The 24,307-nt window shown below is 41.1% G+C and overlaps 2 protein-coding genes across 2 annotated transcripts; both read right to left on the reverse strand.

Annotated features, from left to right (window-relative positions):
• Positions 1-8,309: 8,309 nt before the first annotated feature.
• Positions 8,310-11,167, reverse strand: LOC149832857 (Pentatricopeptide repeat (PPR) superfamily protein). The gene has a single exon (XM_090013319.1). The coding sequence runs from the start codon at positions 11,165-11,167 to the stop codon at positions 8,945-8,947; it is 2,223 nt and encodes a 740-aa protein (XP_089869445.1). The 3' UTR covers positions 8,310-8,944.
• Positions 11,168-12,701: 1,534 nt separating this feature from the next.
• Positions 12,702-20,276, reverse strand: LOC149832858 (cation/H(+) antiporter 15-like). The gene is made up of 5 exons (XM_090013320.1): positions 20,028-20,276; positions 18,644-18,791; positions 17,777-18,298; positions 14,820-15,313; positions 12,702-14,151 (listed from the first exon to the last, which is right to left on the reverse strand). Exons 1-5 carry the CDS (start codon positions 20,274-20,276, stop codon positions 12,799-12,801), a joined length of 2,766 nt encoding a protein of 921 aa, XP_089869446.1. The 3' UTR covers positions 12,702-12,798.
• Between the last annotated feature and the right edge of the window lie 4,031 nt (positions 20,277-24,307).

Consider the following 24,307-nt stretch of genomic DNA (forward strand, 5'->3'; position numbering starts at 1 on the left):
TGTCAAGGCATTTATCGCCTCGACCATCTCATTATATGTCATCTATTCCAAAAAAAAAAATACTAAGGATAGATACAAAAAGATTACACAAAAATACTTATAGTACGATGCAGATGTTGGACGATCAAGAATCACATTGTTCTTTGTCACTCTAATACCAAAGTTGTAATGCCCTAGAAGTTTTAACTTATAAAATTTAGGAAAAATTAAAACCAAAGTTGTAGTCAATCCTTTTTCAGAGTTATAAATGATATTTCAGCGAAAGTAGTGGTTTACAAAGACCAAGTCAGTGAATCCTGGGCGGATTATATGCGAGATTTCCAATAAATGAATTGGATCATCAAATGTCTTGGATTTTGAACATGCATTTACATACATTCATTAAAATCATGAAGATTAAAATACAAAGCTTTATACCAAAACAGAGTTATACAAAAATCCTTTTACAAAAAGTCAAAATATGCTTAGGAAACAACAGAGAGAATGGATTATTGATAACATTGTGTCATCAAGCCATCGCCGGCAGGATCGGTATACTTGTCACCTAGATCCCATAAAATGATTCATACTCATGAAAGCGTGGTAGGTACAATGATGTTAGACAAGTGTAACAAGACTAATACAGGTATTTATCATGCTTCAAAACTTTAGATCATACAAAATTGAACGAAGCGCGAATTTGTATAGATAGGGTATCACTTCTATTTTGAATAAGCAGGACAAACATCACATCTTTGTTTCGATAATTACCTACTTGTGGGTACTCACGGGAAGAAATTATAGAAACAATTAAGACCATTCATGGGTTTATTATTTCATGTAAATTGATAACCCAGATGGCTAGCTGAGTTCGATCCAAAGGGGACGGTTTTAGGGACTGAGAGAGAATTCTTCAGAGGCAGGAATAAACAAGAGATGCATCCTAACTTCTGCAGAAGTTGTAGGATCTACCACTTAAGATAATAATTAGTAGCCCTATCTGCTAACTCCAATGACCAAGGATGTTGATTCATTGTCACTCGATTAGTATAGATGTTAACAACATTGTCTATCGGAGGTTATACCTCCTATCCTCTCTCTTGATAGAACTCAAGCATGAATGGGTGTATCAAGTCTTCTTTTATCCAGCAACCCATTCACCATGCTCTAGTCTTTCAAACTGAAGCAAGCATCTTACCTGTTAAGGCTATCCAAGTATTTGTACATGATTTTTTTGTTATACTGTGCATTATTACACAACAAGGTTTATAAAAACCCTCAAATCATTCATAGGCGTATGAGCATGTCTGGCATGTCTAATAGTACTACTGCAATGAGAATACATCTGGTTTTTAAAAGAAATCAATCGAGAAATTTGAGAATTCATGATATTCTGAACCTGAGGTCGGGAGCATATCTGATTCGTTCTTGGATAAAAAATAAATGAACTTGACATAAGTATGATCGAAGTCTACGTGGTCAAAGTCTCAAGTTCATTGGTTCAAAGAGAAGACACAATTGTGAATACCTGAGTCATGACAGTCTCATCATATTTAAAGTTTGAACCCGGTAGGGATAGTTCTTCAAAGTACACTTCGATATTTAAAGGATGTTTGATGCATACTGATGAGGAATCTTTGATGCATGCAAGCACGGGAGTCCAACTTTATTTGCAGGATTGGTAGCGCATATCAATGCCAAATATCTTGCGTATGCAAACATAAAACACTTGTTTTATTTTGCAAAATACCAGAGGCATGCAGACTTAAAACTTCACATGTGAGCCATTTTGAAATCAAATTAAAGCAGAAACATGCAAAATTGTGACTTTAAATAAATGCTCACATAATTTAAAGTAAGTAGGAGTATGCAAAACTGCATACTCTAAATAATTATATACGTATATATATAATTACACATATAACAAAGCAGTGTCCACCAAAAAGGTCATCATAAATAAAGCGAAAGTATGCAAAACTGCATAATTTAAATAAAACATGAATACATAAAACTATAAATTCTGAATAATTACATATGTATATATAATTACACATATAACAATGCAATGTCTGCCAAAAGGCCATCATAAATAAAGCAGAAGTACGCAAAATTGTAGACTTTAAATAAATGCATAATTTAAAATAGAATAAAAATATGCAAAATTATGTCATCTATATATATATATGTATATATATATATGTATATATATATATAACAAAGCAACTTTCACCAGAAAGACCATCATAAATAAAGCAGAAGTATGCAAAACTTTAAACTTGAAATAAATTCATAATTATAAAAAAAGCCAAAGTATGCAAAACTATGTACTTGAAGTAAATATATATGCATATATATATATATACATACATGTATAATAATATTATATTTATATTTGACATAAATATAAATACATATATTAGAAATGTTCAATCGCCATCATCACATGCGTTTTTCTCTACCTTAGAGATAGTTTGAATTCTTAACGATTTTAAGCATAGGTGCTAGCTTGTTCGCACCTCGGTATTCATTATGATGGTACGAAGTCTCGTCAATTGCACTGATATGATGCGCTCAAAAGGGTTGTTATTGAACTACATAAAGAATGAGGTTATAGAACCATTTTCTAGTGAAAGTAGGCAATTATCGCATCGTCTGGGTCGAACCCGATCCTTGCTTGAACTGACCGGTACAAGCCATACTCACGGTGGCTAAACTGAGATAGCTCAGCTTTATGGAATGACCTGAAAAGACTCTGATGTGTCAAAAAGATGATGCATGGCTTGACTAGGGTCCAACTGTGCCAAGTCGCTCATAAGGAGCAAAAAGGACAGAGTCAGAATTGGTTTTGAATGAACCCGCTTGGTTTTGACAAAAAAACCCGAGCTTGGCTCGGTTTGGGGAAATTGAGCCAAGCTCGATGATGGTGAACCGAGTCAGACTCAAGTTTGAGGAAACTGAGCTTGAATTGGTTTATGGGGAAGCCACCCCAAGACCGAGATGGCGCGGTGTAACCGAGCCTGGCCCAGAAAGAAAAGAGGGAAAGGGGCTTGGCTTGGTTGGGTCTCAACTGAGCCATGCTCGGTTGAGTTCAAGTCGAGCCCACCCTAACAAGGAGGGAGTTGGGCCCAAAATGTCGAGCCGACTAGGGCAAAAGATCAAGTCAGGCTTGGTTCAAAAGAGGACAGGGGGGCTTGATCGAGCCGAGATCGATCACAATGGACCAAGTCAGACTCGGTCGAAGGGAAGGTCAGGGTGATCGAGTCAAGCTCGGTCCCCTTAACAAATCGAAACTGAGTTGAGCTTGGTTTTGACCGAGCTCATTTCAACCTTGGTCATTCTCTAAGCAGTAGCAGCATTTGCTACTGCTGCTTGAGAGGGCCAAAGGACCGGGAAGGCATGATGGTCAGACTGAGCTACTCGTAACCGAGCCAGGCCCTGTCCCTACCGAAAAGGAGACAGAGCTGGGCTCGACTTTACCTGAGCTCAGCTTGGTTGAGTCCTCCGAAAGGCAATAGCAACAACCCATGTTGTTGTTGTTAGGAAGTTTAAAGGTGGCGATGCTAGTGGCGCCATCGTGGCCCTCCTAAACAGGTGTAGAGCCCCTACCTGTCGTTAGTGGTGCGGCAGGGTCGGAACACTGCCGACGGCAGTAGCTGGCAGCAGTGGTAGGTTGTTGCTACCCTAACTGTTGCTGACAACAGCAGGTCAGAAGAAGGGGAAGAGAGAGGTAGCAACAGAGGGCAGCGTCAGCCACCTCACTCGGCCAGCCACCCCATAGCAACAACAACATCAAGTTGTTGTTGTTGTCCTCTTAGAAAAATAGAGGAGCAAGAAGAAGGTGAAGAAAAAGACAGGGAAGAAGGGAGTTCACCTTAGCTAGATAGTGGTGGCAGGTCATCGGTGGTAGCGACGTCAGGGCACGAGTGAGAACAAAGAGAGAGAAGTGAGGGAAAGCGTTAAGAGAAGGGAGGTGGGGTGTCAGTTTAAACCGAGAGAGAGAGAGAGAGAGACCTGTAAGGGTGAAGCAGGTTATATGTCCCCCCCCCCCCAAGACGGTCGTTAGCTACATCGCGTGTTCGGGATCCCAATGAGAGCCATGTATGTAAGCATGTGCAGCTTGTATCTTCATGTTTGTCAGCATCAGTTAGCGTGTGATTGCAAAGACTTAAGTACCCTTTCCTCCATTGGTGTCATAAAATAACGATTCTAGAAAAGGAGCGGTTGCAAAAGCTTAAGTACCTCGAAGATGATTATTTAAGACCCAATTTCTGCACTACAGGATTATCCGAGAAAGGAATCCCCCTGAAGAAGGCCATGAACATCAACCCTCTCTCACTCTGTCCCTTCTCTTTCTGCCTCTATGCACATCCAGCAGACGATCTTACATTGCTCCATCAAGCACCGACTGACCTGCACACTGCCTCTATGCACATCCAGCAGACGATCCTATATTGTAGCATGGTTTAACTTGATGAGTTGTGGAGCCTGATTCAGAGTTTTTGCCCTTACAGGAGGGGGTCCATAGGCTCCTCCGGTGCAGGTCCCTCTTGTAACTGTCAAAAAAGAGCAATAAAGTGTTTTGTTTGATCGTGACGCTGATATGTTTCCTTCGGTTGTTTCTTGCTCGAGGTTTTCGTAACACCCTTTCCCGCGATTTTCTGTTGTTGTTGTTTTTGCTACGCGATTTTCGTAAATCACTACTCGATTTAGCAATTTTCCATTTTTTTCACTACTCGATTTAGCGATTTTCCATTTTTTTTTTGCTACGTGATTTTCATAAATCGCTACTTGATTTAGCAATTTACAAAAATCACATAGCGATTTGCCATTTACTTTCGCTACACGATTTTTGTAAATCGTTACTCGATATAGCGATTTGCCATTGATTTGGCGGGGAGGTGGGTCCTGTCGGAGAGCATGGCGCCGGAGGTTGAGATGAGGTCCTCACGGTGCCAGAACCCGATGAATGCCCGCCAAGACTTGAGGGTGTGAACGCCTGTGTTGAGCAGTGTCAGGATGGCCTGGAAGGCATAGCCCTGATCGGAAGTATTGCCGACGTAGGGGTGGACGGATTATACTTTGAAAGACTCCATTGTAGGTGTATTGGAAGAAGATTCTGTTGTAAGTGTCCCTCGAAGGCGGCGGAGGGGTCACCGCAGTCGGTTGCCTACTGGACAAGGGCTGCATTCTGGCCACTGCTAGCAGAAAGAGGATGACGATCACCATCGGGTTGTCGGCTCTTTGCCTCCCTTAATACAGTGTTTCACGGAGAAGGAAGAAGAAAAAGATGATGACGGAAAGTTCAAACGAAAAAGAAAGAGCGAGTGTTTTAGGTTTGTTTCATTGTTTGGACTTTAAAGAGTTAACATCATCCTCGACTTTCTGGATGGAGGATATTTTTGTCCTTTTTCGAACCGTCGTTTCCCTTTTTTTGAATGGAGGACATTTTTATCATTTTCTTGAACCGTCGTTTCATGGCGAGAATAGCAAGAAAGGGTGCTTAAGTCTTTGCAACCGCACCGAACTCCGACGCTAATTGATGTTGACAAACATGGGGATATGAGCCCCATGTGCTTACATACGTGGTGCTGATTGAGACCCCTCAAACACGCGATGTAGCTAATGGCCGTCTTCGGGGTAGAACACACGGAAACGAAGGGGTTGGTTTGGGATGGGTTGGATCTGGGTTGAACCTATTTGGATCCATCCCTGGTCCACCTCAAGGTTAAGGGGGCGTGTGGACCTGGGTTAGATTCGACTAGGTCCAACCCAAGTCCAGACCATCGTAAAGGAGGAAAGGGGTTGGATTGGGTTGGGTCCATTTGGACCCAATATGTAAATTTATAACACACACACACACACACACACACACACACACACACACATATATATATATATATATATATATATATATATAATGTAGGTGTGGTTTGGATTTGGATTAAAAATCCAAATCTATTCCAAAAAACTTATTTTTTGAGTATATGATTGAGATTGGATTAGATCCAAATTTGGATCCAATTTCAATTTCAAGCTCTAGGGTTTTGTTATTTATTGGTTTGGGTCTAGATGGACCCAAACCCTACATTATTTTATGCGAGACCCATTCTAGGTCTTATTTAGAACTAAGGTCCAAATACGAATATCCATGAAATTTGATATATGTGTGTGTGTGTGTGTGTGTGTGTGTGTGTGTGTGTGAAATGATCCAACTTTCTGGATTTATATTTGGACTTGTAATGTTTATCAATATGGATCCAATTCTGTTTTGAGATTGGATTCATCAAACGGATCCCGTCTTATTTCTTATAGGTTTTGAGTGATCTAGATCTCTTCAGAGATCCATCTCTGAATTATTCTGAACCCGAACTGGGTCCACTAAATGGATCTGAGTCCTTGTTATGATGTTACTTAGATTCAGATCATATACTGAATCCCAATCTGTCTAACTCAAGAAATTCAGTGGATGCTTCATATTTTTAAATATATAGTTGGTATTGGGTTTCAAGGGATTTGATCCCTGTGGACCCTCTATCGAGATCCAGATCCAGATCCGTAATGAGTTTGTATAAGAGAAATACCTTTTTAACATCTAAAAGTTCATCAATTTATTCACGATCGATGAATTTTTCATAAAACTACCAAGAATAATCCCATATTATTTCTGAAATCCTAGAAAATTCATGAACTTTATAGAGACAGTCTCTTCAATTGTCATTTCTAATAAATAAGTTCAAAATTTCCTACAATAACAAAATAGAGAGTAACGGTAAACAGGTGGGCAACATGATCATGGAATATACTATCGAAAAAGCATTAAAAAACATAAACAAAATAGGCTATTGAAAATGTAAAAAAAAAACTTGAAAATGATGCAAGTGTTCTCTACTTATATTTATAATACAAGATACATAGATAAACGACAAAATTTGAGGATAAAGATATACCAATCTCTAAGAAAACAAAACAACAAATGGATACTCACTGAAAAATGATTTAAATAAAGGAAAAAATGAAATATACTATTTAACATATAAAAGACCTTAAAAATCATGCATTTTTTTACAAAGTAACTAACTTGTGCCAATGTTTTGATTCATGTCATTGTTTCAAAAAATAACTGATTCAACTGTTAAAGTTATGCTTACCGAAAAAACTCATCGTCGATGATTCTAAAAAAGTCATCGATGAAGTACCAATGATGAATCACCGAAAATAATTGCTAAATGTTTTTTTTTGAGGAAAGAACATTGGGGATCATAAAAAAACTTAGTTTATGCGAATATAGCCTTTGAATATTAACTATCACTTCTACATTGACGATCGTCACATTTAATGTTCGTACGAACATTCGCAAAAACTAGAGAAATTCACGGGTAAGTCATTTCTCAAATTTGTGAATGTTTGAGAACTTTGTAAATGAGCCAAAACTTTTGCATATACAGAGTAAATTCACAACGACAAAATGTAGAGGTCAGGGATAATTGCAAAAATTATATGTGAATGTTGTCATACATTTACGAACTTTGTTGATGATCATTTACTTAAAAGATATTCACATGGTATGTCATACTATATATGCAAAGGTAGTACCTTATTTGTGGAGATTGACCAAGGTGCGAAGGTCGCCACACATATGTTGACATCCTTGATACTAAGGTATGTAGATTTCTGTTACAGGAGGTTGACACATTTGGTTATGCAAACTTTATGAGGTTTTCAAAATCATCGTGCAAATATAGTTTTTAGCAAGAGATTGTGCTATTGAGACAACATACCTATATATCACACGAACCTTATGAGATTTGCTTGTGCGAAGGGTAAAAAGGTCGAGCATTTATGAATTTGAACATGGGGCAAATTTCGAAAATTGCAGGGCACTTCAGAAAATGGCATTTTCTCATACAGCACAATCGTTTTCTGTAAAAAAGAAAAGACCATGAAAATTTCAGTTCACACTCTAGTCCTCATGTTTCCAGTTCTCATATTCTATGTATGCATGTGTAGGGGTGCGGGTGGGTAACGGCTGAGCCATGGGCCTTGCCTTGGGCCCAGGCCCTACATGAACCGGGCTTAAACCCGGTCTCCCTAGTTGAAGGGCTGGGCCTCTGGCCTGTCAATAAGCTGGTTAAGCCCATCCAAAAACCTGGCCAGGCTAGCTCGTTGTCCAGCCCTTGTTAACAGTCTTCAAAGCTTTAGTCTGTTTTTCATTATTGCCAAAGCTTTAGGTGTGATTTTGGAAATTTCCTAAGAAAATCATCCCAACTTCTGGCACAAAAAATGAGAAGTATGCATGATCAACCTGGTTCAGTTTCATATACTAGTATGGATCTGAATCCAAATGATACAGACATTCAAAAAGGCCTTTTTCTGGGGTGGTAAAAATTACAGCCTAAAATTCGGTAGGATCTGAGGTGGAACTGGATTCCCTTTCAACCCAATGTTCCGTCATTATAAGGTGTATCTTTTGGAGGGAAGCAAACTTATGATGACTGGTGGGCACCCAAACAAGTTCCGAATTCCACAGTGCCGGAAACAATAGCATCATCACAGGTAACTCTGAGCAGACTTAGGTGGCTTAGCCGGTGCCCGTCAGTTCGAGGATGAAAGCTCGTGGAGAAATGTAACTCTGAGTCTTTGACCCCAACAAGTGAACAATGGGTGTGCGAACAGAGCACGTCGTGCAGGACTCCGACGGTGCTAGAAGATTTTCAAGATACTTATCGCTGCTCTTTGTTGTCAATCTCTATAGGAATTCAAGAGGTCTTTGGTGAATGCCCTGCTCAATTCAAATACTTCTATTTCTCTCTTACTTTGTTCCCACAGCGTAATGAGACGAGGGTGCAGATCACTGGTTGAAGACATAACTGAAACTGTAACTTCTGTCAATTGTTAGCCCATATAACTCTTGTTCCTCGCCAAGCCACAGCTATGTGGAATTAGACCGACCTTGCTCCGAGTGAAATCACCAATAATCCCCACAAGAGCATATGCCATCTTTAAAATGATGGAAACGGTTTGTGTCGCGTACAAATATTTCTCTATGCTCAAAATTTGATATGAATTTTATAGCTGAGTGGCAATCACCACAGGTGCGCAGATTCTTGATGACTCGCAGAGGCGTTCCCGGCCTTGTGTTAAGAAGCCCAAGTGCTACGGCCAATTTCTCACTATGCCCACAAAGGATATGTTCCTTGTCCTGCTCCTCTACATCTTGCAGGACGAAGTTAGTATCTGGAAGGTACCCTGCCTTTCTCATCTCCATGCTTAAGGTTTCCAACTTCTCAATGAGTGCACTCATTTGGGGATGTGATTTATCTCCTGCTAGCAGGGTGTGAACCTTGTTGTTTATCTGGATCCAGCTGCCCCCTGGGTTCTTTTTCAAACCAATGCTCTTCATCATATCTCTAACTCTGTTTACTCCATCCCACCTACCTACAGTGGCATAAATATTAGAAAGAAGGACATAGTTCCCAGCATTCCTTGGCTCCAATGCAAATAGGTGCTCTGCCGCAATCTCACCTAAATCGACGTTACGATGAACTCTGCAAGCACTTAAAAAGGCTCCCCAAACACAAGCATCTGGCTTGATGGACATGTTCAATATCAATGAGTATGCATCATCAAGTTTTCCTGCGCGCCCCAGGAGGCTAACCATGCATGCATAATGCTCAACCTTAGCAGGGACACCATGCTCCTTTGACATGCTCTGAAAATAGTACCACCCTTCTTCTGTTAACCCCCTTTGGCTACATGCAGAAAGAACACAAGTAAAACTTATTGAATCGGGTCTCTGCCCGCTTCTTAGCATTGACTGAAATAACTGCAGGGCTTGCTTAGCCATCCCATGCATTCCATAACCACCCATAATAGCATTCCAGGAAACCAGGTTCCTCACCGGCATCCAATCAAACATGCACTGTGCATCAGCTATCTTTCCGCATTTTGCATACATATCTATAAGAGCACTACCCACATACACGTCATAAGCGATTAAGCGTCTGAGAGAGAAGCAGTGAATTGCCCTTCCATGTTGCAATGCTGCTATGTTGGCACAAGCAGGTAGCAAGCATGGAATCGTCACAGAATTGGGCTTAACTCCTGCATCCTGCATTTCCCGGAAGAGCTCCAATGCTTCAAGATCCTTCCCATTCTGGGTACAGCAAGCAACCATTGAGGTCCACGAAATAACATTCAATTTCAATCCCTGATCTTCCATTTCTCTGAAAACCATCAGCGCTTCGTCTACAAGACCATTACGAGAGAACCCGGCAACAAGCGCATTACACAAGCCCACATCCTTCTGAGGCATTTCATGAAAAACTCTACGCATATCCTCAGTGCACCCACACTTCCCGTACATATCAACAAGAGCACTAACAGCACATACATCCCAATCTAAAGCATGCTTCATCACATAGGCATGAATCTGCTTACCAACCATAACCCTATCTAGATTGCCAACAGCAGGAAGAACACATGAAACTGACGAACCATCAGGCTTGAACCCTTGGCTGACCATCTCAACAAATACCATAACAGCTTTTAGAAAGTAGCCATTATGTGCATGACCGGTTATCAAACCGTTCCACGAAACCACGTTGGGCTCGATCCCCGATGCTCTCATCTCCACCAAGAGTGTTTCTGCCTCATCAACGCATCCTGCTCGAGCATAGCCTGCAATCATGGCGCTCCACGAGACCAAATTCCAAATAGGCATTTCATCAAACAATCTGCGGGCATCATCCAATTCACCACATTTGACATACATGCTGATCAAAGAAGACCGGATGAAAGAATCCGGATTGAACCCATTAACGAGCACGAGATTGTGGATCTGGCGGCCGACACCGAGTGCCAACAATGCAGAACATGACCTAATTGCAGAAGGGAATGCATAGTGGTCGGGAGGGAGGCTGGACGACAGGGCGCCCACGAAGACGCGGAGCGCGTCTTTGAATCGATGGTGGCGGGCGTATAGATTGACGATTTTGGAAGCAAGGAGGGGGAATTGATCCCAGAGGCCGAGTTTGCATATATGGGAGTGGGTTTGTTGGGTTTGGGAAAGGGAGGAAGATGGGGCGAGGTATTGAATAGGCATTTGGGAGAACCTGCAGAAGGCAGGCAGGAAGGAGAGGGGAAGATGGTGATGGGAGGAGAGGAGCAAAGCTTGCCCAATGGAATGCATTCTGTGACATGGTAGGATGTCCGCCCAACGGTAACAGATTTGAATTCTTCTCTGAGATGGCAGTAGTACCAGCTGTACGACGTGATATGGGCTATCCAAGTGGAAAGAAACTGATTCTTGCGCTTGCTTATGGGGTTGGTAGTAACCCAACAGGTTTGTCCACGTGGCGAAACAGAAGCGAAGGCTTGATTTAGATATATTATGTAGTTTCACTAACTGAAAAACAAGCCAAGCTGCTTGTGGCTCGGGTCACGTTCACACTCGTTCAAACGGTTTAGCAAGTTGAACATGAACATTAGGTACTCGGCTCAGCTCAACTCTCGACTCGATTAAGTAGTAAGAAATATGTTTTACACGTACGTTTTTGTAATCCTATTTCTTTCAGCTCTAAAAACAATGTGTTTTTTCTTACAAATAAGGTGGCTTGAACTCGGCTCGAACTTGGCTCATTCTAGCTTGGATTGATTATGGGCTCGAACTCGAAATGAGCCATGCTTAAACAGTTCCATCTCGTTTACTAGCCCTACTTACTACACCATACTTTTGTAATCTCTAGAGAATATTAGGGATGTAAACGGATCAGACTTGGGTCAGATTTAGGCAACACTGAGTCTGAACTAGCATAAGTTAAAACCGAATCCAGATCCTACTAACTTAAAATCTAATATTTAAATTTATTGAATTCGGATGTTAGTCGGACTCGGACACTGATCAGAATGCAAAATCCAATACCAAGTCCAACCGATTATTAATCGGATCTTACTTTGCCTACCAGATCTGACTAATTGGATTTATACTCAAGCCATATGTCGGATAATATCCAACCCATTGACATCCCTACTAGAGATGCTTGGTGTTCTTGCTTGCTTACACGATGGTCCCACTCAACATATGTCTTATGTAGATATATTTCTTTTTCTAAGTAGTATAGATAAACCAGAGCTATGGTTTGGACGACCCATTACCCATTACGAGCCTAGAGGTGTGATGTTGGCCATGCATGGAACTGAGTGGTTTCTGTAGTGTAAAACACCATGAGTACTTTCCCTGGACTATCATAGATAGCTTCTTATTTGGCAACTTAAAAGCCTTAAGCCAACCTACCCAGCTAGGCGTTCAAAGCACTTATATTTTTTTGGATTTATAACCCGAACAAACCGCACCCGGCACAAAGACCTGATCGCGTTGGCAAGACCTGATCGCGTTGGCTCAAACTGCCATACCTACTCGTGCAGTGTAATACTCTGAGGTTAGGATCCTTGCCCCCGGGGCCTATTCTACACGTTGGCTTGCACAAGGGGCGATGCCCATGGGAATCAAACCTTGACTGCTCATCTAGCAGCTAAGGCCCCACCCCACTCCCCAACCCCTCTTGGGGCAGAGCACTTAAATTTGCTTATGGGTTTAAGTTTCTATTGCCTTACAGTATAGAACACATGCATAACAAAAAAAAAGGCGGGTGTTTTTTTTGTTAAATGAAGAGAAAATTGGAGTTTTGATTCATTCACATCTACTACTAACATGACCAAAACAAATTCTAATACAATCCATTGGAAGGCCCATACTCTTCGTGTAACATATGGCTATGCTTCCTAGCAAGAAGAAGGTGCTCACTCTTATTTCTTGTGGTCTCATTGGTTGTCTTTGCGCTGAATAAGGTGATCCATTGACATATTAGGCCTACTGAAACTAGAGGAACCACCAAATGCTTGCACTGAAGAGGGATGCTTGCTAGCATTACTTATGAATTGCTTAACTTGTGCTGAGAATGCATCTTCACTCAACAACTCTCCCTTGTACTGCTGGACCACCAAAACCGAAACGGACACCGACACGAAATCCGGCGATGCCAACAGGTCACCGATCGGCCCCAGCTCGGGGCACTCGCTCCAATCCGTTAACCCGGTAGCCACGGGGGACTTCCACAGGTATTCGTTCCTTCCAATGATGAACAAGTCATGCTTACGATCTATCGACCGGATCACGGTCACTGTCTCGTCGCCATCGCACACGATGACCTCATTGTACACTACAGAGTTGTCGCTAACCGTCCTTAGTCGGAAGTCATTAAGGAACTCCTCATCAATCTCCTTCTCTTGATCATCCATGATATTGGTAGCCATGGTGTGGTCCATTTCCAGTGGGTCTTGGTTCAGGTGGGCTGCTGGGGATGCAGCTGGGTGCCTCGCATTGTCACTTACTATGAAACGTAGCACGGTTAGACTGATACCCTCATGCTCGACCATACGTGCAGCATAACATAGTGCCTCCCGGTCGTCGGGCCCACCAAAGAATAGTACCGCAATTTGGTGCGACATGTGGATAGACGAGATGCCGGTGGTCCCACTAAGCCCTCTATCAATGAGCACGCCCACCGAGCAAGGTGCAGTAGCAAGGACCTGCTGGTTGACGGTCCGGATTCCAGCACTGGCAGCCTCATTGCTAGTAAGAGCAGTAGTCTGCTTGTGGAATGGGAGTATGATAAGTGCAATTCTCTTCTCTTCAGCCACATTGCATATGTCCTCATTCATGGTTGAGTATGGGGAGATGGAGGTGAGTGCTTGGACATGGACGCCGCTGGCTTCATGGTAGTCGTGGAACGCGGTGATTATGCGGTCATTCTCGTCACGCGGCTTGGAGCGCTTGTTGCCGGAATTGCCCATGTTGACACGGAGGTCATGGACGATGAGCATCGAGGCGCGGCCCGTCAGTTGGACTAGCCGGAGGGCAAAGACAGTGAGGGGCGACTTCTTGGATACATTTGAGGCCTCCAGCAGATTGATGATTGTTGGAACACAATGGAGGTTGTGTACGCATGTTAGGACCCGGAGCTCTGACTCGTACTTGGCTCGTTGGATGGTTCTGTGCTTGTATGGGATGAGTGGCAAGGTTCGTTTGTGGAGAAGGGCTACAATTGGAGCAACTACTGATGTCATTGCAACTGAAGTGAAGACCATGATGGAGAAGGATTCCCCACTTATTGACTGTAGATGGAATCACCAACAATTTCATGTTAGACTTGACTGTTGGTGCAACAAAGTTAGGGGTCCAATCAAGAAATCATGTCTTATTCTTTTATGCAGTCACAATTTTCATTTACTTCTTTTCTTTTGGATTTGGGGGGTGGGGGGTCTAGATCAAGGGACGAGGCTGGATCAGGTGCAATCGCATTGCACATTTCTGATGTGCCACTGCACCTGCACCCTCAATCCTTTTAGTACAGCCCGGCAGATGTGAGGCCCAACAGCAGATGTTGATGCTCAAGCCCGGCACCACAATTGAAATGTACAATGTAATTGCACCTGATATTTTTCCCAGGGGCACCCCTCTTCCCCAATCACAGACTTCACAGGGATGGATTTTAACCTCCACCTCCATCTCTGGTCCAAACGGGGGTGAGGCGGGGTAGGGCTCCTCCGTTTTCCCTCGGTCTATTGTCATCCCTTAGAATGATTGGGGATGGGGTGAGGCGGGATCCATCTCGGCCTTCATCCCCGCACCGGAATAGATTTTAACCTTCATCCCCGCCTCCATCCCTGTTTCATGCCCTTCATCTCCGGTCCAAACGGGGCGGGGCCCCATTTTCCCCCGATCCATTGCCATCTATCCCTAAACACAAGACTACCTGGCTAGGCAAAGAAAATTAAAGTACCTTCTTGTCATAGAGTTGGTTCAACAAAATCATGTCCACAACTCCCTTTGTGTTTGTGAGCAGGCCAAGCAGGAACCCCTCAAGAACGGTCAGACCATAGGACATCCCCACGAGCATAGTCCCTATTCCCTTCACCAATGCAGAGGAAAGTATGACCACTAACAGAACCCATGAGCCCGCAGTTACATCAAAGAGGTTGGTCTTCAACCCTGTAATGGCGAAGAAGAGTGGCAGGAGCAAACCAGAAGTGAAGTCCTCCAACTTCTCTATCAGTGCCACACCAAGCGGGCCGTCCGGTATGATGAGCCCGAAAGCGAATGCACCGAAGGCCGGCCGGAGTCCGATCGTGTCTGTTAAGAAGGAAAATCCCACAACTCCTACCAATATTAGGCACACATAGAGCTCGTTGACAGCTTCTCCTTCTGGAGTTTGTAGCATAACCCATTCAATTGCTGGCCGAACAATGTAGACCAAAAATAGTATAAAAGCCATCCCTGCCAAATATTGAACTTGTTACATTAATCTCTTGTTAATCAAATATTCCTCTCTCTCTCTCTCTCTCTCTCTCTCTCTCACACACACACACACACACTGAAAGGGGGCATCGTGGCACTTTAAGCTTAGAATTGAACGAGATCCAGGGCTTGCTTTAAGTGCCTGCCTATGTGACATAGGTCAATCACATAACAGCATCCATGGGCCTGGCCTGAGTCACATAGGCAGACACTTAAGTGATCCTTGTATCCCTTCTGGTTTAGAATATAAAAATGACATTTGATCCAACAAAACTTCTAGGTAATTTCTAAAATAGTAGATCGGGTTAGGGCTTAGTTTTTCGGAAGAAGGCCTGATCCTACAAAATATCAGGTTGGGCCAAGTTAAATTGCGGGTTTTCTCTCTCTATATGTATATATATAGATATAGATATATATTGAAGTAGGTTAAGTATGATAATATTCCAACAATGAATCCATCTTGGATCCCAACTATTCATTTGCATTTTTAAAATTTTCTTTAAAATAACCTATCAATTCAAGGAAATGAATTAGAAATGTTTTGTTTGAATTAGGCCTGTGAGCTTAACGGGCAGGCCGTGGGCTTTGTATTAGACCTGATCCCAACTCAAGTTGTGCCTAAGCTTGACTCGATTAGTCATCAAGTCGGGCTTGAGCAGGCTGACCCATCGACTGCCCCGTCAAGCCCGTCCGCTAAACGGACTGGACTGGGCCGGCCCGCCCATTATCCAGCACTATAAAATAATGTGTCCATGTACCTTTGTGACATAGCTTGGGGCATGCCACCAAAATAGTATGACTGTTCTATTCAACAACAACAATACTAATAATAATAATATTTTTATATTATCTTACTACTTAAAGACGGAAGAGGGGGCATCGGTGCACCAAAATATTTTGCTTAAGAAAATTTTAAAAAATTGCATAGATGTGTCATTTTCAAATTTTCAAGACATTTGTAACGATGCCCCCTTCACGTCACGTGAGAGGGATTAAGAAAATCCTAGCAAAGTTACCAAAATAAAATTATGAAACATGTTGGAAATTATAGAGAATGAGTGACATTAGGAAAACTTATTTACGTGGGGATCGATGTTAGAGAGAGAATCCAATGAGGACGTTATCAAGAGAGAGAGAGATATTAGGTAAATCTTACCAAAATTACCAAAGTTAAAATTATGAATTATATTAACAGGTACCTAAAGTTAGAGAAATTGGTAGTTGCTCACACGTTAGGTGAGTGCTAAATGGGTTTTTCTGCCCTTCTGGTATTTTTTTTGCAGTTTTGAGCATGGTCATCCACCTCTGGATCATGTGTTTTCGATGAAAAAATAATATTTGGAGAATAAAAAATTTACAAAGATTTTAGACCGTTGATTTTTCAAACCTTATAAAAACTCACCCATGGGTCTGAATCTAACGATTCAAGAGCTGATTCCTATAAAATCAGTACATAGATCACATCTGCACCGTCAGAATTTATAAATAAAATGAAAAAAAAATATTGAAAACCCCATTTAACATGCTCATTTAGCACCTAATATGTGAGCTGCTACCAAACTCAATTCAGATAAGTAAGCATATGAGAGAGAGAGAGAACGCAAGGATGTTAAAGACATAATCCAATGAGGACGTTACCAAGAGAGAGAGAGAGAGAGAGAGAGAGAGAGAGTAGCCAGGGATGGTAGTGGACCGGGGGGGGCAATGGGGCTCTGCCTCGCCCGGTTTGGACTGGAGATGAAGGGCATGAAACGGGGATGGAGGCGGGGATGAAGATTAAAATCTATCCCCGTGCGGGGATGGACTTACATTTTTCCCCGCCCCACCCCATCCCATCCCCATCCCAATCCCCACCCCGCCCTGTCCCCATTCCTTTAAGGGAAAACGGGAGCCCGCCCCGCCCCGCCCCCGTTTGGACCGGGGATGGAGGCGGGGGTGGAGGTTAAAATCCATCCCCGTGCGGGGATGGAGGTTCAGATTTTGAAACGGTGCAGGGGTGGAGACCTTGTCCCCCGACCCGGTCCACTGCCATCCCTAAGAGTAGCTAAATCCTACCAAAATTATCAAACTTAAAATTATGAACTATATTAACAGTTACCTAAAGTTAAACATAGATAAGTAAGCACAAGATAGAGAGCGAGTGTGTATTAGCTATTTAAAAATAGCTAAAATTTAGAGAAGTAGATATTTTTAAAAGTTAGCGAATTTCAAAACCCATCAAGCATGAGATTCATTAGGCTCCTCCATTCTATTTATTAAGGGGTCACACCCATGATGAAGATCGTGAGATTTACTATTCTTATGGATTCCTAAAAGGAGGGTTTGCTCTTGTTCTACGTAAGCGATTCTGCGATCAGGCTGTTGATTTGAATTGAGGATTTTTTGTTTATTTAGGGCCGTTGATCTAGTAATAATAAATGAATAAATAAGATGCACACGTACCACATAAAACCACCCACAGAGGAGCCAATTTAGATGTTTCCTCAGTAGCGAGGCCACCAGCCACAATGAGCATCGACCACATGACCATATCATTGACGATGGTAGCAGACAGAGAGAGGGCGCCGAGCTCCGTGTGCACGAGTTTGAGCTCCGCAATTATCTGCGCTAAGATCGGGAAGGAGCTAACAGAGAGGAGGACGCCACCAAGGAAGACCACCAGAACGCCGTCCGGAATGGTGGCGGAGAAGACTTGTTGGACGAGGAAGTAGGCGGCCAGCGACACGAGGCAAGGTGGAATGATGCCGGCAACCACCACCACCACCGCCTTCCTGCCGACGCTCTTTAGCAACGCCACCAGGTCCAGCTGAATGCCCACCAGGAAGAGCCAGTAGACGAGCCCTATGTTCGCAAATGTCTCAAACAGGTTCACGCTTGGTGCTGGGATGAAATGCGCTCGGAACGAGGGTACCAGTTTGCCCAACACCGAAGGGCCCAACACGATTCCAGCCTGCATATATTTCTCTACATGAGTAATGGGTAAGTGCTAAATGAAACTTGCTAAATGAGATTTTCAGTTTTTGTTTTTTTCTTTTTATTCTGACTGTACAGATATAATTTATGTACTTGATTTTATAAAGATCAGCTCTTGAATTATTCAATTCAGATACATGAGTGAGTTTTTATAACGTTCTAAAAATCAACGGTCCAAAATCTAAACACATGATCCAGGTGTGGATTCCTCTTAAATAGATCATGCTCAACATGAAAGAGGGTGTTGCGTGTGCACCCATGTTTTGGGGTCTCCACTGAGTGCTGTGTGGTGCTCAGTGGAGTGTACGGGGGAGCCATACACCGCCGTACATCAACCTGCAGGATGTATGACGGTGTACGGCTCCCCCCTACGCCCCACTGCACACAACACGATGCTCAATGGGGAACCAGGAACATGCACTGTAGCTACAGTGCATGTTCCTGGAAGGAACATATGACCTGCCGGCCATTTATTAGGTCGGAACTGTGAAAATTTGCCAAAAGAACAGAAAAAACCATTTAGCATATACCCATTTTTCTTTCTTTATATATATATATATATAAGTGCTAATGTCATCATTATACAAGCAGTAAGTTCACCCAAAATGCTGATGTCATCAAATTCACCTGGTATTTTTTTTTTTTATAACATGGCTAAAAGTGAAGAAGAAAGGATCATGTAATCTCACCCAAATGTATACATGGAGTTGAGATAAAAGGAGCAGAGAAGTGTCATAGCCAATAACATGACAACATTGTATGAGGCTCGCATGCAGCTACAGAGTTCAGGCCCCACATCAAATGCTGTCATGTGATTGGCTGTGTCCATTAGTCATGGCACTTGGCCGCTCTCTGGATCCTGCTGATTTACATGGGGTAATATATTATTTGGTCATGTCAACCCACTTGGATGGGTTTCAGCATGATCCAAATGCTAAGAACGGGCTTTTCGATTGTTTATTTAATAAAAAGCCATCATTTATCCTACATTGTAGGGCTGTTGATTTTGTAAGGCTCATAAAATCGTGCCTGTGTCATAATAGGACGATCCAAGAGCAGATTCTCACCAACAAAACCATGTACATCATGCCTGTAAGGTTAGTTTCAAGAAAGAAAAAAAACTCATTTAAGCTCATAAAAACTATATATATATATATATATATATATATGTGTGTGTGTGTGTGTGTGTGTAGGGGGGGGGGGGCGGAGATGGGATTGAAATCCCGCCTATTAATGCATTTTTAAGTAAATCGGACTATGAATGTAATTCGTTTTAACATGGTTCATTTAGGTAGCATCAGGCTCCCGGAACGCTATCATGTTGGTTACAAGAGTTGGCTATCCTGATGGATTCCAAACCTCCTAGTGAAAGACTATATTTTATTTTATTAATTTTGTTATTTTTGCATATGACCCTCTAGATGTAATCGATATTATTGTCTAGTTAAAGATCATCTTTGGATCATGTTTTTACAATGTGTATGTTGGGTTTTTTTAGAGCTAAACAATCTAACAATCGACAAAGTACCCAACTTTCAAACCTTCAACAAACAGTGGATTTCTGTCTATCTTCACTAAATGAATGTGTATATATATGAAAATGAAAACCTACTAAATGAATCATGATAGTGGATTTCTGTTATTTTTTTCAAAATTCTAATCCCACATATGTGTATATATATATATAGAGAGAGAGAGAGAGATCTGTCTCATTTCTTACGAGGATCTCGGAGATGACGCGAGGTTGCCGGAACGGTCGCATTAGAAGCTCCAAGAGCCGGCTGGTCAGTAGCACCATTGAGAGTTGAATGATGAAGAGAGGGAGAGCAAATGCGATAGGGTTATCGCCCAACCATATGCCCTCACTGGTTACCCTCTGGTATCTAGGGCAGTTGAAGCCCTCCGCTCCAGTTGCACTCCCATTGGACGCTTTGGACCAATCATCCCAAGCCTTCCCATCGGTTGCCATCTAAGATGTTTTGATCAGTCACCCCAAACCCAGGAAGAGAGAGAGAGAGAGAGCATATGGTTCTTAGAGGATTGGGGTGACTAACGGTACCAGGAAAGAGGGTGGTCATCTTATATAGGTTGACCACATAGAAGGTGGTTAGTTATGTACGGATGATGGTCGGTTGTTTGGGTGGCCATTGAATATAAATATCATGTGGAGGGTTGTAGGCCACAATTCCCCACAAGTATCGGAGGGATACCTTTTTGCCATGGTCAAAGTTATCCCCAAGATTTGAGAATAACGCCATATATATATATATATATATATATATGTGAAAATGGAAACCTACTAAATGAATCATGATAGTGGATTTCTGTTATTTTTTTCAAAATTTTAATCCCACTAATTTGTTTAGTACGATTGATTTACTAGAAGTCAACACTTGGATCATGCATTTTGGATGAAAAAAATGATATTAGGTGCCTCCAAAATTTATGAGAATCCTGGGTTGTTAATTTTTTAAACCTTATAAAAACTTATTCATGCATCAGAATCAAATGTTTCAGATTCCTATAAAAACAAGCATATAGATTATGGTCAGAATTTTGAAAAAATATTCAAATATTATGAAAATCCAATAATAAAATGTTTCATTTAATAGGTTTTGTATTTAGTAGTTTTTTATTTTCTTATATATAGCCTATATATATAGAGAGAGAGAGAAAAAGAGCTTTTATGATGATACCCACCACCATAATTTATAATGGTACACACTTATTTACAAATATCTAAGCTTCAAATGCAAAATCTAAGCTTTAGATCTTGTTTAACATGTTCTATTTACTATTTACATGTGTTAAAATTGATTGACATATATTATTTTATAACATTTTTATACTATCCATAGTTTTATGAATCATAAGCCGTTGATTTTCATTGTCTTATAAATTGAATATTATAATGTATTAGACATGATAAAACCTTCTAAATTTTTCACTGTCTTGTATATTTTCACACACACACACACATATATATATATATATATATCAAGAATTTGTAAATCTTTAAGTTTTATCAAGATTTTAAAGTACAGAGAGATAAAGAAGTATGGAGAGAGAAGGGGGATGAAAGCATGCTAAATGTTTTTTTTTGAGATTTTTGGTATTTTTTTCATAATTCTAACCATATAAATGTGTTTAACATAGGCGATTTACTATGAATCAATACTTCTATCATATATTTTTTATGAAAACGAAATTTTTGGAACCTCAAGAAGAAGATTTGAAACCGTCATTTTTTTCAAACAACATAAAAACCTACCCACATGTGGGAATCTAATGTTCTAATGTCAAGATTAGCCGTAAATTAAAAAATATAACAAATCCGAAAATTTATTTTTTTCTTGATAGTTGTTGGAACACAATAACAAAAAAAAAAAGATTTTGTAAGATCGAGATCCTCAACTTAAAGGCATGTTCTTAATATCATTATCTTTAGAACTTTAATCGCGTCACTTCAAGATTTTTAAAGATATGAACTGGGATTTGTATGACTGAGTCTCCAACATACAACTAGGCTTAGGCATTAAGAGTCATTGTTTCACAAGACCAAGTAACCTCTTCCACACATGAACTTGCAAGCCAAACGAGAACAAAAATGATGTATATAAGATATATAATTTAAGTGCATTAATTATCATAAAAGACAACTTTGTACAATTGGTTAGTACATAAGGCATTTGACAAACAAAATTCAGGTTCAAATCTTACTAGATTCACCTTGTGGCTTGGCTTGGGTAACTCAAACTCCTATCATCTACCCACAAGCATGAGCCGAGCTCAAGCTGGGTGTTAGTTGGTAAACGAGCCCATTTACCAGCCCTAACGCCATGTAAGTTATTGCCTGAAAAATACATAACCACGATAAAGAGCAAAACTGTAAAGGAACAAATTAAAATCGGACCAGGGTTGTCATAATTTCTAGGTAAGTTGGTCATGTTTATCATATTTTTTAGATGACTTAATTATTTGTTCATATTATTTTATTGTGTGGCCATATATGGCATTGTGCCAAAAATTAGTTCCATCTGTCATTGTTCGTTAAAAAAGCAATATAAGTTTTTTAATTGAATTTTTCATAAAAACATAATGTGATACACTTGATTAGAGTACATGATATCATAAAGAAGGTTTAAGATTCAAAACCCATTGGTTTTAAACAAACGTGGCCCTCTTTGCAGGAACTGCCTCAGCCTCGGCTTATTTGGTTGGAGCTCAACTCAGCTATATGTAAACCCAGCTGGCTCTCATAATATATGATCCAAGTCCAAGCATCTTGTGTTCAGTTAGTTCTATCTGATATATGATCCGAATCTGAATCCAATTAATCGGATCTGTTGACAAAAGTAAGATTTGATTAATAACCAGATCCAAACTCATTATTAGATTTTGCATTAGAATCTAAGTCCGAGTGCGACCAAGATCTAAATCTGAATCCTAATACACGCATATGTGGGGTTTTAAGTTAGTTGGATCTGGATTTGGTTTTAGTTGATTCCTTTCAACTCCGAGTCAAAATCTGATCAAGTCATATCTGATTAGATCAGATTCAGTATTGCCTAGATCTGACCCGACCCTGACTCGTTTATGTCCCTCCCTAATCCCAATAGAAGCATCATTTTGATGATATCACTTATTTAAGTGAATTTATTTGCTATAATATCTTGACATTAGCTATGGACGTAAAGAGTAATATCTTGACCTTCGCAAGGCACGAGCTAAGAAAGGTTCGGGTCTGACATAATAGAAATCTTGGATTGAACCTAGAACTAACAAGTGGGTTAGTTAGTTTAGTAGGGTTGCCTAAGCTACAATAGACTCTCATTGTTGTGCTTCTTTACTCTAGTTCTAGATGTATAGAATGAAAAAAAGTACCCTATTTATGTTTTTTCTACTAGGTTTGGATCTAGTTTATATCTAGATATTTATATTTATATATGGTTGTTCCTTATGGGAAAATTTTGGTATGGATATCTTTGAATTGTGGTATTGAGTTTGATTGGATATATGGGTATTTAACATGGTCAAATCCAACCAGTAAAGACATGTTGACGTCCAACCCAAATCCTTGGACACTTGAAACTAGGGGCATCAATGGGTCGGGTTTGACCCATACCAAACATCATAGGGCCAGTGTTTGGTGATAAGAAAAGGAGGTCCAATTAGAATCTGGGTCAGAACCAAAAGGTCTGAATAGTATATGGAGCTGGGTATGGTTTATGAAGTTTTATACCAAACCCGAATCTGGCCAGGGTTTCAATTAAGATCCACAGAATTTCAATGTAAAAAAGATGCAAATTATTATTTTGCCTGGTATATATGGAGCAGGCCTGGTTCATGTAATCCCTGTAAGGCCCAGGAGTTTTTTTTTTCTCCTTTTTCTTTTTTTAATAGTGGGTCCAGTCAGATCCCGATTCTGGGTCCTGTACCATCACCTCAAAGTTAGATATGGGTTTGGAGTTTGGACCTACCTTAGTCATAACCAGGGTCGACCCGTTGACACCCTAGTCGAAACCCACTTACCAGTTACCAGAGCAGACGATCGCAAAACCTTTACCAGCAAACAGGCTGGTTTAGTTGCATTCCGTCGGTGAACCCTAACATCCTCGGGTCCACAGGGTTGTTAGCGAGTTGATTTTTTGTTGGATACCCGATCCGGTCCAAACCAAATACTTGGGTTTGGGTATGAAAAGTTTTGACCCAAACATTATTTGGATCGACCTAAGGTCAACTCAAGCAACATGTAGGCCGGGTTTGCGATGCACTTTTGCCTGTATATCCGACTCGATCCAACTGACTCGAGTACTTTAAACGTTTTTTTATAGTTTAGAAATACATTTTATTTATTAGAGGTTCGTTTTCATGGCCCGGCAACCTGGGTCGGGTATCCGAACCCGACGGGTTAGAATTTGGGCGGGTTCCGCAACCGACAAACCCGAACCGTTGACAGCCATAGAAAGAAGCCTCGAGGTCACCGGTTCTTCCGGTCAC

This window comes from Nuphar pumila, chromosome 7 (assembly GCF_984573655.1).
Source record: "Nuphar pumila chromosome 7, dmNupPumi1.hap1.1, whole genome shotgun sequence".
In the NCBI taxonomy this organism is placed as follows: Eukaryota; Viridiplantae; Streptophyta; class Magnoliopsida; order Nymphaeales; family Nymphaeaceae; genus Nuphar; species Nuphar pumila.

Coding starts and splice junctions, on each gene's coding strand:
- LOC149832857 (XM_090013319.1), bottom strand. CDS start 11,167: ATGCATTCCATTGGGCAAGCTTTGCTCCTCTCCTCCCATCACCATCTT.
- LOC149832858 (XM_090013320.1), bottom strand. CDS start 20,276: ATGGCAACCGATGGGAAGGCTTGGGATGATTGGTCCAAAGCGTCCAAT. Junction 18,792..20,027: donor GCGTCATCTCCGAGATCCTC/GTAAGAAATGAG, acceptor AAATTTTCACAG/TTCCGACCTAATAAATGGCC. Junction 14,152..14,819: donor ACCAACTCTATGACAAGAAG/GTACTTTAATTT, acceptor TTCCATCTACAG/TCAATAAGTGGGGAATCCTT.